The sequence below is a fragment of the Melospiza georgiana genome, chromosome 3, assembly GCF_028018845.1.
Source record: "Melospiza georgiana isolate bMelGeo1 chromosome 3, bMelGeo1.pri, whole genome shotgun sequence".
Taxonomy (NCBI): Eukaryota; Metazoa; Chordata; class Aves; order Passeriformes; family Passerellidae; genus Melospiza; species Melospiza georgiana.
Window position 1 is genome coordinate 26750486 of NC_080432.1, and position 19035 is coordinate 26769520.

Below are 19035 nucleotides of genomic sequence, written 5' to 3' on the forward strand. Positions count from 1 at the left end.
TACTTCATTTTCAGTGTCATTACAGTGATGCTCAGTACATATTCAGACTCAGCTGTGTCCCTTCTTAGTGCAGGTCTTGTTTAATCCACCCAACATCTTCAGGTACCTGCTATGCTCGTGACTTCTGATTGAAGGCATTCCAGAAAGGATTATTCTTGGGCTACACTTAACCTTAACACTAGGTACTTGTGACTGTAGTGATGTTCTTGCAGTCCTTGTTCTGCCACACTGCAGAGCTGTGTGACATGCTTCTAGCAGAGGAGAATTCTTTTTCATTATTGAGCAGCAGTTTGTCAGTGGGCTCAGAGCTCCCATTGTTTTATACAGCAATACACATTTGGTGCTTCCTGTGCTGCTCCTCCTGTGCAGTGGAACTGAGCAGCTGAAGTGGATATAGGAAAAGGTAACATCAGTGCAAGCAGTCTGACCTGAAGAAATCTACTGTGTGGTAAGAAAGTAGGAACATTTCACAGTCTTTTTGCAGCATTCAAAGTACCCTTTTTTTACAGAGGAGGAAACATAAATGAAGCCATACACTAAACAGTGTAGATAGCTGAGAGAGCCTGAAGTAACAGCATCTCTGACAAGTGCCATTTTCTCAGTTGCTTGACAGTCATAGTGCTGAAAATAAGAACCTCTACTTACCAAAGTCTCTCTTTTTCTGTAATTATGAATTCCTGCTACAGAATTTCCCATTACTTGTCACAGTGGGATAATCTTGACCTACAGCTTGTTCTGATAAGGCCATCTCTGTTCAATAGTTGTGGTCCATGAATACATCTGAGAAGTTTGTGTGCTGTCTGTCTGCACTGGTGGCATTAGGTTAGCTTTTTCAAAAAGACAAACACTAAAATAAGCTTTTGGGGAAGAAATGGGTTAGGGATTGTAACCATTCAGAATTCTAGGAGGCTACAGTTAGATGACATTCTGAAAGTTTCAGGGCATGAACAATCAATTCTCCACCTCAGAGACCTCCTTTCTTTCTTGGTCTCATCTTCTGTCAATGATTGATGGCTTCTGTTTGCTTTGGGGAAAATCCAGTTTCACATCACATTGTACAAATGGCTCTTTCAGAATATTCCAGATTGTTGTGGTAATAAGATGATGTGCCCAAGCATTTCATTAGGAGCTCTGCTAGAAACATTGTTAAACTATTCAGTAGAAATACAGACAGTTTTAGTGGACTCTGAAACTTCTTATTCTAAAATTATTCTTAGTCTGAAACTTCTTATTCTAAGTGCAAGTTATTTAGGTGCAGCAATTCAAACATCTCTTTAGTGTACCTGGTTAATGTGTAATTATTTAGTTAAACTTCTAAATTCCTCCATTTTCAGAATGAAGATTTATCCATATTTTCACAAACTTCAGAATATTGACATTCTCTTTGGAAGGAGAGGCTCTGGTTGATAGATTCATGTTCTTTGCTCAGGGAAAAGTTCTCCTCTGAGGGCTGGCATTTATGGCACTTGTATACAGATCAGTGTCTGTGCATCTGTGTGTATGACTTCCTGCTAAGGGAATAAGACTTTGGAAGACTGATGAGGCAAAAGGAATACTGGAAAGAACACTTGTAGAAACACAGAAATGCCTCCTAAATGGTTTTGTTGTAGGCAAACAGACAAAACCATGCAGAGATTTAAATTGGAGAACTTCAGAACTAATAGAATGAGGTAAAAACCAGCAAATGAGCTGCAATGTTTCTTCCTAGTTATGACATAAACTCTGAATGTTTTGCCTTCATTCCCTCCAGTGTGTCTGACTGAGTTAGGCTGGGGAAATAGAGTGGACAAATTTCCATCTGAGCCATTTAAGCTATAGGGACAAGGGTTTTGAAATTGAGTTCTCAAGCAAGTCACTGGATTGTCACATTAGTTTGTTGTATAAAGATGATTTTTGTAGAGTCATTCTCTTTTATATTTGAAGGTAGAATCTAAATTCTTCTTTGATCTGTTGTTTATCTTGACAATTGAGGGGTTTATTTCTCTGTTCCTCTGTGCTCATAACTGTAAGGCAGTAAACAGAATATAAAATAATCCCCTGATTACTGTTGCCTTGATCTAACCATGGTGTCTCAAAGACTTCACAGGGCTGAGGTAAAAGGCTTTGTCAAGGCACATCAGGTGTAAGGAGTGGCTGGTGAAATAGGCACCCTTTGATTGTGAGACCCAAGACAGGTGCCTTTCTCTTCTTTTTAGTGCAGCTCTAGTGGGCTTCTAAATCACAGCCAAGTCTTCAGGCAGTGCATGCAAATTACATTCCAGTGTTTGTCTAAAGGGTTGCTGTCTGGACTTAGTGATGACTGCTTTCTCTTGGTTTGATACTGTTTTCTGGTTAATGTTGTTTTAAAGTTTATTTATCTGCTTCTCTTTGGATATTTTGAAGAAAGTTGTCCAGATATTTCTGCTCTTCTGCTATTGCTTCAAAGCATTCTCTTCTCTCTGTTTGGGACTATGTTTCTTTTGAGGGTTACCTGCCAAATTTTACTTAGTAAGTTTTTATTGGAATAAAAATCTGCAGTGACCCAGACCTTTGTAGAAGAAAATTACCAGTGCTTCTTTTCTGCAGGTGCCCATTACAGCACATCTGCTTGCATGTAAGCCACTGAATTAGGGATCAGGTTATAATAGAAATATACATCTTACACTTGGTGGCTATTAGGGACTGAACCTTAATTAAACCCCATGGGGTGACAGTCTCTAAAAACACTTTTAATTACATAAGAGGCCATCAGGACTTCTAACAATGACAGATGCAAACTACCATATTATTGGCCACCAGCCAAAGGCTCCATCAGGAACTGCTCTCCAGTTATACATGTGAGAAAGATCCAAGAGTGTGAGAGTGTGTGTGGCTTTGTTGACAGAGTAAGGAAGAAGGATTTGCAGGTAAGATGCTGCAGAACTTGCTGTTCTCTCAGATGTGACAGCTGTGTAAAGGGGTTGTCTGAAAAGAGCAGTTTTCAGAACTGATAAAATTTTGCCAATGAATACACACAAGGAAATGTATGAATTACTTGCATGTAAAGCTTTTTCTGGAATGTGTATGATGCTCTTTTTTGGGATCCATCTGAATATTGACATTATATTTGTATTACAAGTCCTTTTATTCTTTTTGCCCAGCTTTAAGACAGCAAAATGCTTCTTTTTATTTATTTTGTTTAATTTTCTTTGAGTAATTATTGGCACATACACAAACATTTACATTTTACTCTTTTGGATTATGAGAGCTCTTACATAATACATTCTAAAATTACTGTGTGAGAACATCTCTCACTTGCATCAAAGTGAAATATGATGCAGTAAAACAGGCAGGCATTTTAATTTCCTCTTTCTTTTTAACATTCAGAGTAGTACTCTGACAGCTGAGTGTACTTTTTCATTTCTGTACTGTGTCCTCTAAGATGGAGGCCTTGAGGAGTGAAAGCAATGTGCTCCATTTCTCAATATTCTCATAGATTGGGCACTTTTCCTTAAAGCATGTTACTAAAATAATAATTGCAGTAACCTAACAACCTCACAGTTTCAGAAAGGCTGAACATTGTATTCCCATTTGCTGGGTATGTTCCCACTGGCTGAGGTTTCAGTGCCTGTGTTCAGGTGTTTCTTAGGGCTGAAGTAGCAAGAAACAGAAAACTTTCAGTTTAATTTTGCTTTTTCCTCTGCCTTTTCCTTTCACTTGGTTTGCTGCTGTATAGACTGGGACTTGCCAGCATCTGTGTAGGTGAGGGCTGCTTTGCCTACCCTCTCTTTTGCAAAGTACTTGAAGTCAGCAGGGTGGCCTCACCCACAGAGCAGACTAATATATTTGGTGTATTCTTACTGATTTGGAGTCAGACTCGTTTTTTCCCATTTTAGGAAGAATTCATCACATCCTTTGTCCTTTCCTTGTCAAATCTGAGAGTCAGGCCATCATTAAAGGCAAACACTTTGCAAACCATTGCTGCCACTTTTTCCATGCAGCTCTGTCAGTCATCAGTCCTGACTCAGGCCTTTGACACAAAATCAACTGGGTGTTTTCCTCAGTAAGAGCTGATAGGAAGCCACTTTATTTCAATTTGAGTTCATTTTGCTCAGAGCAGAAAGCTGCTAAATTGTTGTACTCACTACCCTTCTCTTTTCCTACAAACTCCTTTTAATATTAATACATTTTACATGTGACAAAGTTTAAACAAGCTACTGATAATGGTGGTCATTACTTCATCCGGTGGAGCTTCCACACTGCTGGCATTATATCTACATGCAAATCATTTCATAAGACCATTCCCAAAGCAAAGTAAAAAGTGAAGAATCAGTTTATTAACCTCCATGGAGAGAATACTGTTCAAGCTGTGCTCAGTGCTGAAAGTATTTTTAAGGCATTAGATAGTAAATGTCTTGCTTAGAAAAATCTTTCCTATAAATAAATACAGAAATCTCCAGCTCCTTTTGTTTTGCTTCCTGCAAAGATCTCACACTGAGGAAATTTACAGTGAGCTTAATTGTGCTACAAAGCTACCTCAGGTTGCTGCAGCCTCAATTAGTGAATCTGCATTTTTCTTCAGTGTCAGATGGTTGGAATCTTTAAAATTAAAAATGAAGGCTGATTTTCTACAAAAGCAAAGAGAAAGTATGGCTCAGCCACTGGAAGCTTAACAAGTACTGATGTGTTGTAAAGAACATTGCTGAGAAAATCCATTGTTTTTCTTCCATACTGTGATTGTTTCTTTAGAAGTTGAGGGCACATCCTTTCCCAGTGCCTCATGACAGTTGGCTTCACTGGGGAGAGAGCAGAGTGTAATGCAGAAAGAAGTAGAAAGGTTCAGCTTCTTTCAGACATTTTTGCTACTGTCCCATGAGTTTGTGTCCTGGGAGTACAGGAAGACAGTGCTTGCAACTCACACTGCCCCTGTAGAGCATGGTCCCTGCTGCTTGCTTGTGTCCAAAAGGCTTAACAAGAGGAAATCAAAAGGCAAGGATGGGCTCCCAGGAGGAGTCAGTGTTTCCAATCTCCTATTGTTCAAGCATTGCTGCCCATGGTTTGTATATAGATCAGGATTAATTAACTGTGAAAGGATAATAACTCACAGGACTTTTATTTTTAAAGGGGGTGGAGTGGAGAGGGTGTTGATACTTTGTCCCTCATGTGTGGAGATTGTGTTTCTTAAGAGCAAAACAAACCAAAAGAATGATTGGTTGTTTGATGATAAATGATATATATGATCAAGACAAAGAATGGATGCACAGACAGCATTGACTGTTCTGAATTTGCCCTGTAATTGTGTATACATAACTATTTATGCTAAGTGCCTCATCTTCCATGAAAGTAATAGTTTAATTTTCAATGTTGCCTTAAGGTTTGTTATTCATGTTTTAGTTAATTTGCAAATCCTGCTTGAGTTAGAAGTTACTTAATCTGTGCTGATCAGAATTTAATGGACTTCCTGTGGTAGAAGAAATCTACTTTGAATCTGTAGTGCATATTATGAAAAGACACACCTCCCAAAAGTTGGGGCTTGATCATTTAGTTGTCTTTTTTAGTGTTTAGACGCTAAAGAATCTGTTGTTTGAACTGCTTTGCATTGTTGTAACCTGAACTGACTATAAAATCTGATTTCTGACTTTTCAACTCTAGGAATCTCTACCACCTGTCCAGTTTGACTGGAGTAGCAGTGGCCTTACTAACCCTTTAGATGGTACGTCTCTCCGTAGAGCCTCTAGCACCAGAGCTAGAGATAAGAAAGCTACAAAGTTCAGACAAACATCTATCTGCTGATTATTTTTTTAAGATATATACACACACACATATATAAAAATATATATATTACTTATTTCTTACTCCTAACTTTGGAAATTCAGGCTTTCTTTCTGATTTACAGTTCCCCCGTGTGAAGTATTACATAGTTTGAAAAATACAAGTTAAGTATTATTTTAGATTCCTGCCATATGCTAGTGACACAGTGGCAATATTAACACTTCATTACGTATAACTGCAGATTATAATGAAACTCTGAACAAATGAGCATTTTAGGTTGATGAGTTTTACTTCCTAAAAGTATTTTTCACCAGTCAGCTATCTCTTTAGACATCCTCTAAATGACAAACTTCTGTAAAGTGGCTACTTCAAAGCACAATATTTTAACCACAAACTGTTTGCAAAATGTACACTTCCTGAGCTGAAAGTTTTCAGATTTAAAGATAATTTTATATTTCAAAAATGTGACTTCATTCATTATCACTTTTGCTTACACTAAAGAGCTAATTATAGCTATTATATTAAAGAGGTAGCTACGAACTTATTTATATCTGTAAATGTATATAGTTATCACCTAAAAGACCCTTCACCTATGTCTATTTTAATAGCAAAGTGAGTTGTGCCACTGCCTCTAGTGTCAGAAATGTAAGTGCATGCAGAGGAAATAAAACAAGTTCTGGAAACTTGTTTGACTGACAGACTAGAAACCTATTAAGAAACTCCTTTACAAGGAGCCTTCTGATAGCAACTGATTGATGACACAAGTTCAAAGGCAGGCTCAGATAAAGTGCATCTCTTACTGCACTGGTGTTGCCACACTGTGTTGTTGCAGAATGTGTGGGGTGTAAGAGTTTGGATAGCAATATCATGGTGCTGAAGGAAAGCCTGGATGGACCCTTTTGCTGTTGTCTGGTGTCTTACTACTTCAGTCAATCATCATGCTTTCTTTTAACAAACAACTTTAAAATGTATCTTGTTTTGATTTCTGTTTTAGTGCTAAAGGGGAACAGTATAATTTGCCAGTGAGGAGCTGGACATAAGAGTGGCCTTTGTTACCCAGTGGTCACACTGCTTTAAGATAATGATAATTTATAGCTTAAAGCCGCTAAATAAAATTTTGAATTTTTTTTCTTTTTGTTCTTTGCTAAGTTTTCCTGATGAAAGAATGGCTTTCAATTTCAGTAAGGGGAGAAAAAGTCCATTATATTTTAACTGTCAATTGACTTATATATTGTTTCCCTTTAACTGATCACATCTCTCTCTCTGGGTCGTGCTGGTTCTCTTTCATTTTTAGATCGAAATAAATATTTATATTTTAAAGTTACTAGTGTTGATTTCCTTGCTGCATTGTACATGAGGAAATGTGCATTGAATTAAGTTGTTAACATTTTAGAAGGTACAAACTAATACTGTAAGCATTGTTTTCATGTCGATTTTTAAATTGCGTACTGAGTACTAATTATAACTTGCATGTTCAAGTGTGTGTCTTACCCCTTTTTACACATAAACCCCTCCCTTGGCTTACCTTCTATATGGCTGCCTACCAACACGGTCACTGAATTTCAAGCTAGTGGAGGTTCCACTCTTCTGAACCTTGATTTCTTTGGGCCCGTGGATGACAGTAGCTCTAGCAGCACCACCACAATCCCAGGTCAGCAGAGTGTTCAAACCACAACTGTTACGAATATAACGACTTACTAAAAGCATGAGCACATCACTTGACTTTCCTACAAACAAGGAGAAGTTTTACATTGCATTTCTCTAAAATGTCTCTCTACTGCGTTTTTCCTTTAATCTGTGTTCTGTTTTCTGATGTTTTGTATCGAGTACGAAGTATTTAAAAGGTACTGTCAGCTCTGTATTTGTCACCTGCTGAAGGAATGAATGGCTTTTATGCTCTTGCAAATAAGATGTTAAAACACTTGTTTCAAATGAGAAATTCCAGAAGTTAACTCTTCTAAGCACTTAAGGAAATTTGAAAAATGGTGTAGATGTGGCAATTCCTAAAAGATGAGGCTTGCTCTCTTCTGAGTGCCTCCAAATTACAGGATTATGACGATGTTTGGAAGCCATGTGTGAATATGAATTTATCAACCTTGATACGTGATAGCTCAGGAGGTCATGGGCTACTACCAATAATACAGTGAAAAAGGTGTTTTAACAGCCTTTATAATAGAAAAGAAGGATAGTTGCATGTTTGTGGGGTATTAGAAGTTCATGAATGTTAATTTTGAACCCAAAGCATTTTATCTGCAACTTACTCCCTTAAAAAGGAGATGAAAACACCACTCTCTCCCAGAATAATGTGTGAAAGTAATTTAATTCATTTTTCACGTGGTTTTTACATGCTCTGAGTATTTTGCACGAGCTTGTGCAAACCTACACTTTGAATAAATTCCTGCAGGAATTTCAGGGAACACTGGGGATTTGTTCTAGTGCATAGGTTAAATTGATAATGCAAGTACTCCTTCAATACAAAGCCTGAAGCCATGATAATCAATTTAGTCACAGGAAAGATATTTTTCCTCTTAGTGATTTTAATTTTTAAAACCTATTCATAAGATGTTTGGGGTCCTCCCATATTTCAAACAAATGATAATAATTATTATGGTATTTTTTCTTTTTAGAAACACGCTTTTTTAGTTTTAAAATCTAATCACTGAAAGCAATTTTATGGCATGGCAATCTAAATGACTTTTTATTCCACCCTTGAGAAATACCATTATCAGATGAAAGAGGGCAGATTTGTCATGGAAGTGACAGCTAACAAAAGGTGCTTGAGTCCTACAGGTTTTTTTGTAAGTGTGTGCCAAGTCCACTGACACGAGTCACCAGTGCCCATTACACCTATTATTGCTTGTGTAGTTGGGTACATGCATTATTGCTTGTGCAGAAGGAGTGCACACTGGAAGGTGTTACTGGAGGAATACTCTGTTAGTCTTTTATTGCATTTTATTTTTTATGTTGTTGTTTCATCAAGTTACAGGTATCACCTTCTATGGTATGCCCTATAGTGCCTTTTTTTTTTTTTTCCTTCATTTCTTTTGGTTTGGCTTTGGGTTTTTTTTTCTTACTGACTTGTTTCTGGGAAAGTCATTTGTTTCATGGCTTGCAGCTCGTGTGTTTGTGTGTGTGTTTAGGAGCTTTGTGTGGGGTTTGGTTGGCTAACTTTCCTTCAATATCTCATTAAGGTTTTGCAGTGGTTTACTTAAATACTCTCTCATCATCTGAATAAAGTGGAGAATATGCAACTCTTAAAAAATACATAAAATAAATGAAAGACAAATTGCTAGATTTTTTTTTTTTTTGCTTAAGGAAGATACTTTTTTCAGTAGAAGTTTATTCTTTCTTTGGATATTTAGTTTTACTTGCTATAGATTGACATGGAATTCTTCTCAGTCTGATTTCATCAGTACTCAAAATGACTTTTTAATAAAAATTTTCATTCCACATTATGAATAGGGAGTTACTCATTTCTTATATTTTCCCACAGATTTAGTGTATTGTTTTATTTTTCATGTTAATAGTTTAATATAAATGCGGCTGAGTAAGAGGTGCCTAAAGAGCAGTAAATTGAGCAGTGACATCCCAAGACAGGACTGTAAATGGCAGTATCTAAATGATGTAACTTCCAAGGTTGCATTTAATGTTTGCTGCAGAGTTGCATGTCAAAGGGCTCCTTCCTTCAATTAGCTTTCCAGTTTGTACCTTAATGGGATCTCGCAGGCTTCTGCAAGTCAAAGTGTATTTCTTCAAGGCTTCCTCTCCCTGATTGAAAGTGGATATTTTATGGAATATTCAGGCTTTTTCCTATTTCTAAGTTCTGTAAACATCTGACATTTCTAGAAGTCTTGGTATACCGGTCTCAGGACAGTACATATTTTGATATTTTGCATGGAACTGGATCAAATCAATTGTGAAAATCCAGATATAAAAAACCATGTGTGTTAAAAGGACAGCTGATTAATTTCTAATCAGCTCATACTATGTGAAACAAATCTTCCACATCCTGCAACTTAACCAGATTATTTTCTTTATTTCACATTTTGGTCAGCTAAGTTTCCTCACAATAAAAGAAGAATTAACTTGTCCCAAAAGGATAAATTGTCAAGACACTGCTTGTAGAGAGCTCATGCAAAGCAGGTTTGGGGATGATTAACATCATCTCTTAGCACTCACGGTGCTGCAGTTACTGGTGGTAAAGGCAGGACAATAGGCACTGGCATTTATTTCTGGTAATCTTTTGGTGTTTCAGGAATACTTCTAAAAGCATCTTGATCCTGAGAATTAAACTGGATACAATCTTCAGCAAACATTAAAAAATGCTGGTTTTGTATCTGGGAGCTGCACAGGAGCACCAGGCCCCAGTATTTGCAGTGTTTGTTCTGCAGTAGAGTGAAATGCTTTTGTGTTGTCCACACCAACAGGCACAAGTGTGACACCTGTTTAAGCTCAGAGGTGTCTCTGAATAAACACAGTGCTTATGAACAGAAATTCTGTGCTGTCTTTGAAAAACACCTTGTGAATGGCACATATGCACGCTTCATGAAACCTCTGAAGCATAAAATATCTGAAACTGTAACTAGGGAAGTATCAGCAATTTCAAATGCAACAGAACTTGCCGTAACAGTCTTTTCTCTTGATTTATTTTGGTAATTCTAATTCCTAGAAGTTTTTTTAAGAAATAGTATGTAATATTTAAAAATCCTAGAGCTGCTTCCTACTGAGATGTGATGCTTGATACTAAACAGATAGAATTTAGCTCATACATATATATTTTTTGCATATAGCTTTCCATTGTTTGCAGTGTTTTCAGAATGACCTCTGCTGCTAAAATTTGAAATCCATTTTCAGCAAAAGTGATGTCAAAATTCAGCATCTGACCTCAGATAACTGAAGCTAGAAATTCAAGGCTGAAACATTCAGATTCTTAATGCCATTAGAAATACTTAGGAATAGTTGAAAGTTGAAAAGGGAGCATAGACTAAAAGTTTTGGTGGTCCTGTGCATATTAGTATGTAACTTTTTTTTAATGCCATTCCACTACTGTGTTTCATAAAAGCTTCTTTTCCTCACTTAACACAACCCCTAGGGAAAAGCCAGATGCTAAATGCACTCTATTGCATGCCAGTGTTGTTTGTAATCTCTAGGTGAAGAGTTGGTCCCTGTTAACATGCAGTGTTCTTTTAATATAGGCAGTTGAGTTGAAATAATTGAAACAATCTATTTTTGACACAGCTGACATTTTTATAGAGGTTTCACTCTGAAAAGTCAGACTGTTGGTTTTTTTTTTATTCACAGACTGAGACCTCGTATGCCAGACTTGATCCAAAGCATGTATTTTCTACTACAGCTGAAAAAGCTGCTGAAAAAGGATGGGGAGAGAGGATGATGCTTCAGAAACACAAACATGTTCTGTCATGTTCTTTTCATGTATCTTCAAATTATAAATGATTCAGATGTTTACAGAAAGCAGTCTCTAGCAAGTTGGTCTGTGACTAATTATGACTTAACTTACCTCCAACCATCACTGATTGTTGTTTTATACTATAAGGTGTGGATCCTGAGCTGTATGAATTGACAACCTCAAAACTGGAAACTTCCAATGCAAGCAGCAGAGTGACTGATGCTTTTGCAAGGCTCATGTCCACAGTGGAGAAGGCAAGCACGTCCACAAGGTAAATGCTCTTCATTGCACATTATTCTTCTGTTTCTAAGGGGGGTGTGAAATGTGAGATGTGAATGTGTGTGCAGTTTTAGGGCAGAAGCTCCTGAATGATCAAAAGGCTTTAGATTTTAAATCTGAAGTTCATTATACTGTAGTTCCTATTTTAAATTATCTCAGAAGTCTAAAATGAGATGGGTAAGAGTTTATGAGCTGAAGGAAAAAGATCACCAGGACCTATGCTGAAAAGGTAGACCCAAAGACTGAACTGGAGGAAGCAACTTTCTGAACATCAGAGCTCAGAGTGGCTCCTGAGAGTGGCAGGGTAAACTGAATCAGCTCAGTGACCTAGAGCTGACACAGGAGACTCTCCTTGGTCTCTGTGTAATTTATAAATACAGAATGTTGCACAAGTTAAATGATAACAGACTAATAATTATGACTATATTTGTCCCTTCACAAATATTCCTAACACCTGTCAAAACTTCAGTGAGCAAACATCAGTTTAATTTTGCTGTTGCACCTTGAGAATTGAATGTGTAGTTGGTTTAGGATGTCACTTCTGCCTCAGTGGAGCACACATGAAGTAGTGTTGTGCTTTTTTTATAGGTAGCATCTGTAGAAAGGCTTTAGACATCAAATGGCTTGCTTGAAGTCTGGGCTTTGATTTGGTCCAGAATCATCTCTCCATTTACAAGCTTGTATTCTTTGGGTTTATTTCTTTATGTGTGTCTTAGCAGTAGGGTCCTAGACTGTCTTAACATATAACTAATGCCCGTGCCCTTTAAAAGAAATGCTGAGGAGTCTTTACCAGGTAAAACATTGGCTTTTTGGAAATGTATGCCTCAACATGCAACAAGTGCATGATAACATATCTTCACTCCCCAGTGAGCCTTAGGGTTTATTCAGCACTCTTGAAGTGGATGTGTTTTCATGCAGCAGCCCTTAGGAGGAGGCACAGTCATGGTGGGGTGGAGCTGGCTTGTTTAAAATGACTAATTTGTAATTTTCAAGAGTTCTTGTCAAACATGCTCTTTTACTAAGAAAACGATCTTCCCAGTTTTCCTGCAGTGATAATTCTGAAAGTGAGCATGAAATCAACCAGCCATGAAATTTCAAGGGAGAACCAGTAGAGGGAACTCCCCACTTCCATGCTGATTTTTGGGTCTTCTGGATTGCTTCTTTTTCTATCCATGGAGTGCACATGCTCTTCCTGGAGATACTGTAGTGGAAGTTTGGCTTTCAGGAATTAGAAAACATAGTTACAGTTGAAATACTTTTGTATTATATTCTAAGCTTAATTTAAAAGTAACCACAGCAGGACATGCAAACTCTAAATGTATCTTTGTTGTATCTGCACTCTTAGATTTGTACCTTGCTTTAAGATGTCTTAGCTTTTTGTTTACAAAGGAACTTTGCTTAAGTAAGTGTTGACCCTCATTTTTCTGTACTGTTTTTTTGATATGAGGGGTTTTGTTTTTTCCTGAGTGCTTCCACAATGCACTTGAAATCTCTTACTTGTGCTCTTAAAGCTCTTTATCCAAATGTCAGAGCTCTTCCCCTGTTCTGGAGAGCATTGCTTGCCAGCAGGAACTGGTTCTAGATCTGTGATGTAGCATTATACCAGGCTGACACCTCAGACTTGGAGGCTAAGTTCAGACACACACAAAGATTTGCTGTTTTCATGGTTTAATACATTTTGTATGTTCTTATCAACTCCTAATTAAAAAAAAAAAAATCATGTGCTTTTACTTCTTGATTTCATGCTCCCCAAAAGAAAAGCAGTCTGTTATTTCAGGCCAGAAGCCTTCTGTAAAATAAGAAGGTACAGCCTCAGCAGTATGCCAACTAGTGTGGCACAATGTTAGCTTTTTGTAATAAATTTGTTTTTCTTTTCAGTTTTATAAATTCTTTTGTAATGAACTGGAGACTTTAAAATAGAAGTGGCTGGGTACAGCCAGGTCAGTGAGAATGAGGTTCATGCACCAGCCTGGAAATGTTAACTATTAGACATCAATGATAACTGACTGAGGAAGACAAAATCAGTGGGTTGGGATCACTTTGATGGCAACTTCAGTACTGCTGAGGCTATCCCATGTCTGTTGGCTGAACTCAGGATCTTTAGGGTAAAGTTTAGAGTGGAAATACCACTGTTCAGCTGTGGGATGCCATGTGGAGAGTTGTCTTTGTCTAAAGTAGCCCTGTCTTTGGTTGCAAAGCCATCTCTTGAACCAGAAAGTCTGTTTCTCAGCAGGAAAGTATTGGGAGAGGAGGGAAACTTCCTCCTCAGCTTGAGCCTGAAACTTTGACAGCAGCAATAAGTGTTGAAGGTCAGGGATCCAGAGCAGCATTCCACAGAGTCTCCAGCCTTGCCTAGTTCCATAGAATTGGCAGAGATCAAAAGTTTATCTGCTGTCTTTTTGAAGGAAAGCAGAGCACTGATACCTTTCCAAGAAATGGCCAAAACCCTCATTTAAACTGGAAATACTCCTTGGGGATGGTGTTGGATGGAGCAGGCTAACTCTTAATTACAGAGTGTTTTTAAAGTGCATTTCTCTAATCAGCTCATTGTTGCTGATAAAGCCTGGCCTTGCTGGTGCTATCCTAAAAACCCTTTGCAAACATGAGAGGTGACTGAAGCCCTGAAAGACTTGAATGCTGCAGGAAGGGGTTGGAATGCAAAACAGAACAGTGACATGCAAGTGATGGATGGACAAAGCATTCCCTCTTTCTTGCCTGATTTTCTTCCAGCAACTTTCCTGCCTGTAAGTCTGGTTCATTTCTTGTGGCTTGGTGTTAACAGGCCTTTGAAAAGGAAATTTAGTGCCTACAGACAGAGAGGCTGGTACAAATGCTTGGGTAGGGGTATATCCCTCCTGTCCTTCTTGGGAGGGAATGTAACCTAGTGTAAGAAAAGAGATGGATGGGGCAAAGTGTGCTGTAGAGGATTATTTTGAAACCTCAGTGAGGCAGAGAGTTTGTTTTGATCCAGGGATGGGTCCTTACATGGCTTTGTAATCAAAAGTTGTGATCCTAAAGCAGGACAGCTGGCACTGACAGTCCACTCACTCAGGTGTCTGTTCTTTGAGCCATGGCACCTAGAAATGAGGAGTGCTTGAGCAGGAGAAGCTCTGCAAGACTCCTCTCCACTGATCAGGGCTCAGCAAAAGATTCTCTTGGCAATGGGAAATCTTCAGCAAAAGTGGTGCCTGAAGTTAATGCACAGTCACTTCTCTTGCCTCTATTAATGGACATCACAGTTAGTGGGCAATTTGCTATCTTTAATAGGTAAAACCTGTCTGCAGTGATGATGCTACTTTGTCTTTTAACATTAGAGTTAGTGAGTAACTCTTTAGGGTTGTCCTGGTGATATTTGCTGCCAGAAGTGTTGGTTGTTACCCAGAAAGGGTACTTGTAGTGTCCAGTTTTGTTGTATTGCAGGGGAACCTGCTTCTCTCCACTGAGGAATGGAGAATTTTGGCCATCTCATCCCTTTCTGCACTGAGGTGATTTCAGAAAAGGGTTTGAGTCTCATTACCAAGTGATTGTATCTGTAGTTCTGTCTTGGTCACAGTTAAGCAGTGGTTGCTGTTAGTCAGTGTATTAGTGCAGTTAGTGTGTGTTAGTGCATTAGCTTCTCCTGCTTTAGAGATACTTTTTACATTGCATTGGAGTGGATAAGTTATTGCAAAGGGGAGTGTTCCAGCCAGAAGGGGAGCAGTGGGTAACTGGGTGGGAATTGAGCCCTCACTAGTATGCCTGTTCTGCAGAGAGCAGCTGCACAGCAGCAGTGGTGGCACTGTGCTGTGACAAAGGTGCTGCATGTGACCACAGAGGGAAAAGCAGCGCTGCCTCTGGACCCAGCAGTGCCATTGCTTAGCATGCTGCAGAGGAGGAAGAGGAATATAAATAGCAAGGAGTGTGTGAGCTCCATCTAGCCTGATGAACAATTACAGGAACATCTCCAAGGCAGCCCTCTTCCCTTGGCTTCCTCTGCCAAACACTCCTTTGTTAGCTCTGAGTCCTTGATCATCAGGAGTTGGTACCTTTAAGGGGCTTGTGGTAAGTCATTATTAATAGTGGCACAGGCTACTGATAACACAGTGGTGGGTGAGAACCACATTTCAACAGCTCAGAGATAGTCCTTTGAGTGCAAACAGAGCTGACTGTGAAGTTGTTAGAGGAGGCACATATTGGCTCTCTGCTTCTTCCTTCAGTAAAACCAGCACACAGCTTTGTTTATCCTCCAGAATTTGGTAATCTGCCTAGTCAGTAGCTCATGAAATTCCGCTGTAGCAGAGAAAAAAAAATATTGCTGTTCTGTGAAGGTAAGTCAGATTTAGTGTTCAGGCTGCCTCATCTAGAGGACTTGCATTGAGTGGGGATTTCAGTGGCAAACAGAAGGGATAGTTCAGTGTCAGCACTGTGATCAGTGGTGATGGTCACCATAACCATCAGATGTCAAGGATGCATTTGACTCCAGCTCTTTTTTTTCTTCTAGCTAAGGAATTCTGAGCTTCTGTGGAAGCAAACATGTGGCCCCTTGCTTTCCACTGGTCTCTGCTCAGCTGAGGAAACAATCCTCGTGGGGGCTGACAAAAAGTACATGCTGCTTCGTGATTGGAGAGGACATTGCCCTCTCATGGGCTTGGTTTAAAGCTTATAAATAAGACCAGATACAGAAAGGAGATTTCTGAAGTGCTCTAGGGAAAGCAGTTTCTTTGGTTCAAGCATTTTGTCTCAGCTTTTATCCCCACAAAGATGAGGGAGCTTATTCAGTTGCAATTTCTTACATCATTACGGGATTTAGCAGGTGCCTTTTTGAAACTGGAATCATGTTTAATGGAAAACTGAGTATTTCTGGTAGTAGTCAGTGTTCTTCAAAGATAAGCCAGATATGTGTAAAGTATGGATATTTGGGCAAAGGAGGGGGGTCTGTAGCAGTCTGAGCCAGGCCTCATTTTACTTGGGAAGTGTGAATTTTTTGCATAATAGTGAGAACCAAGTGACATGGGATTCAGACTTCTTTATTCATTTGTGCTCAGTAATTCTTGTGAATAATGCAAAAGGCAAAGTAAACCCTAGTGATTCCCAAACTGCTCTGTGCATCATGGCTGCTCGTACTCCTGCACTTCAAAGCAAGTAGATAAACTTATTTGTGAGGCACCTTCTGCTGCTGCTGAATCCTGAGGGAAAAAGGTTTTGGGATCACAGTGTGGAGTGGCATGATGGGCAGTGTAAGAACACTCATGAAAACACAGCATAAGTGCTTTTTTATTTTAAAATTACTGAGAAGTAACTTAGACATTTCTTAATGTCCTTTTAAGATCTTTTCCATTGTATTTTTGAAGAATCGTACCAGATTTAGGTAGTTTAGAACCAGTGCTCCAGCTGTTTTATCTGTAGAATATGGGCATTCAAGTGAGTCTCTTGACTCTTGAAGCTGCTAACAAAAAAATCTGTAAAAATTATCATTTGAATAGGACATTTTTTTCCTTATTGCAACAATATACACAGGAACATTTTGCTGACTCTCTCTGTTAACACATTATTGGTAGGCAGGTAGGTATTATAACATTAGACTACCTTCAAGGAGCTTGCAGAAGTGCCTGTCAGTGGGAGACAAGCTGACAGAACATTGCTTCAATCAGTGATTGTTTCAGTGATCCCAGGGTTATTAGGTACTGGATTAATGCACTTTGTTCTCTTCTTCCCAACAGGAAGCCTAAAAAGGAAGAACATCTTAGTGAAGAGGCTGCCAAGGTGATTTCTAGCCTTCCTGACTTAACTTTCATGCATGCCAAGGTGTTGATGTTCCCAGCCACATTAACACCTTCAACAAGCTGCCAAGAAAAGGTAGACTAAAGTGATGTGAATTGGACGTTTTCTATTGATTTTTTTTCTTCCCTCTGCGGGTCGCAAAAAGCAATCTTGCTTTAATTAAAAAAATATCAAGTTCAGATGATTTGTTGGTAAGCAGCACTAGAAAGGTATACATAGTAATGTATATTTATTTACATACTGGAGTCCTAAATTTATATTAGAGAAAAATGTAAATAATTGGGGGTAAATCTTTTTGAAGATCTATTCTTTTTGTTGTGCTGGGCTGTATACATTTATGTCTTTGTGAAATACACTGGTGGTGTCCTTCTTAAAAAACTTCTAAAAGTTTAAAAAAAATCCTATAAACACATAATGAAAACTTCAATCTTCACGATCTGTGAAGTTGCCCCTTAAGACTTTCAGATTGCATTGAGCAACTTTTTCTTTCCTGCATATATTAAAATACTTCTTGCTGGAAAAAAAATCAAAAGGTAATGTTGTCCCTTTTGTGGGTTTTTCAGTTCTTGTTTCTTTAAAACCCAGTAATTTCTTTTGTGTTTTAACAAGCTTAAGATGTGTTCTTCCTTTTCTTTTCCCCCATCCCCTCCCCCTGTTTGATTGGTTGGCTGATCAGTTTTTATGTTCTTGAACTTCAGTGGTATGGCTCTGTCACTATATAGCCTTTTCAAAGGTATGCTGTCAGTAATTTCTTGTTCCAGTTATGGATTACTGTCTAAACACTTGATTTAATTTTTGTTTGGCCATTAGAAGGTTGTCTGCTCTTAATCAGTTTGATTTGGAAAAGAAGGACCAAAACAATATGAATGTCTTACAATGAAATTTACCTGTTAAAAATTTTTATGTTCTATTGTACCACTATTCCTGTTTGATTTTGCACAGTGTAAAATGACATAATCATAGATTGCTATGGTTTTAGGCTGTATATACAGTAAAAAACTATGGGTTGTAAATGTCTGGGGAAATTCCTATGGAAAAAAGAGAGCTATGTCGAAGAACCTCTAAAAAGGTCAATATGCATGCCCAAGGTCTTTTGAGATTTAAGTGTGTAAATTTCCTTTTAGCTTACACAAAATAAAATAATTTAAAAGATATATATGTATACAGCTTGCTGTCTTTTTTTTTTACAGAATGTGTGCATTGCTCACTTTTCTGGTAGTGGTAAAATTGATGTGCTGTAGGACCTTCTGATTTGTGCTGCTCAGTCCCACAAACCACAAACCTGGCAGGGTCCTGCAGGTTTTCCTTCAATTCTCCTATCTCTTTATCATGTTGGGAGTCAGTCTTTTACTTCTGTCTCCAATTTCCCTTCTGGCTTGTAGGGCAGTGTGGCTCATGATATTTAGGGTTAGAGACTTCTTCAAAGCAATTGACAAGATTCAGCTGTAAGAAACACCAGCTATGGTGAGGTGAGAAAGGACAGCTGGGTTTGCTGATTTCTTAGCTGCAGAAAACCAGAAACACAGCAGTCACAGAATTCTCCTCTCAGGTTAGCTCTGTAAACATCTCATCAGAGGGTCTCAGTGGAGGTAAGGCTTGGAGCTCTCAGGTAAGCCATGTTCTGGGTGCTGCTGTTTCTTGATGGTGCATGGAGATGGACTCTTCCACGTCTTTATTATGTGCACAGCTCTTTAAGTGCTCAGTATTCACCACCAGTTCATCACCTAACATCTTGTTCTGAGAAATCTCTAGTGTGGTTTTTTTTATCTGTTATTTGAATTCTTTATTGCCTGACAGCACTTGGGTCAGAGAAGCCTGAGTTTGATGTCATCAGCAGGGTAAGCTGAAAGGTTGTCCTT

The 19035-nt window shown here is 38.5% G+C and overlaps 1 protein-coding gene across 2 annotated transcripts in view; it reads left to right on the forward strand.

Moving 5' to 3' along the window:
- The window catches only part of AFTPH (aftiphilin), a 42317-nt gene extending 23987 nt beyond the window's left edge, over positions 1–18330 (forward strand). Inside the window, exons 7-10 of one of the 2 annotated variants that reach the window (XM_058019852.1) lie at positions 5611–5671; positions 7298–7381; positions 11285–11408; positions 17116–18330. In XM_058019852.1, the coding sequence (XP_057875835.1) occupies positions 5611–5671; positions 7298–7381; positions 11285–11408; positions 17116–17260 (414 nt within the window). In that variant the 3' untranslated portion in view covers positions 17261–18330. The remainder of the gene's footprint in view (positions 1–5610; positions 5672–7297; positions 7382–11284; positions 11409–17115) is intronic. The other variant, XM_058019853.1, reaches the window with a different exon arrangement.
- The last annotated feature ends 705 nt before the right edge of the window (positions 18331–19035 follow it).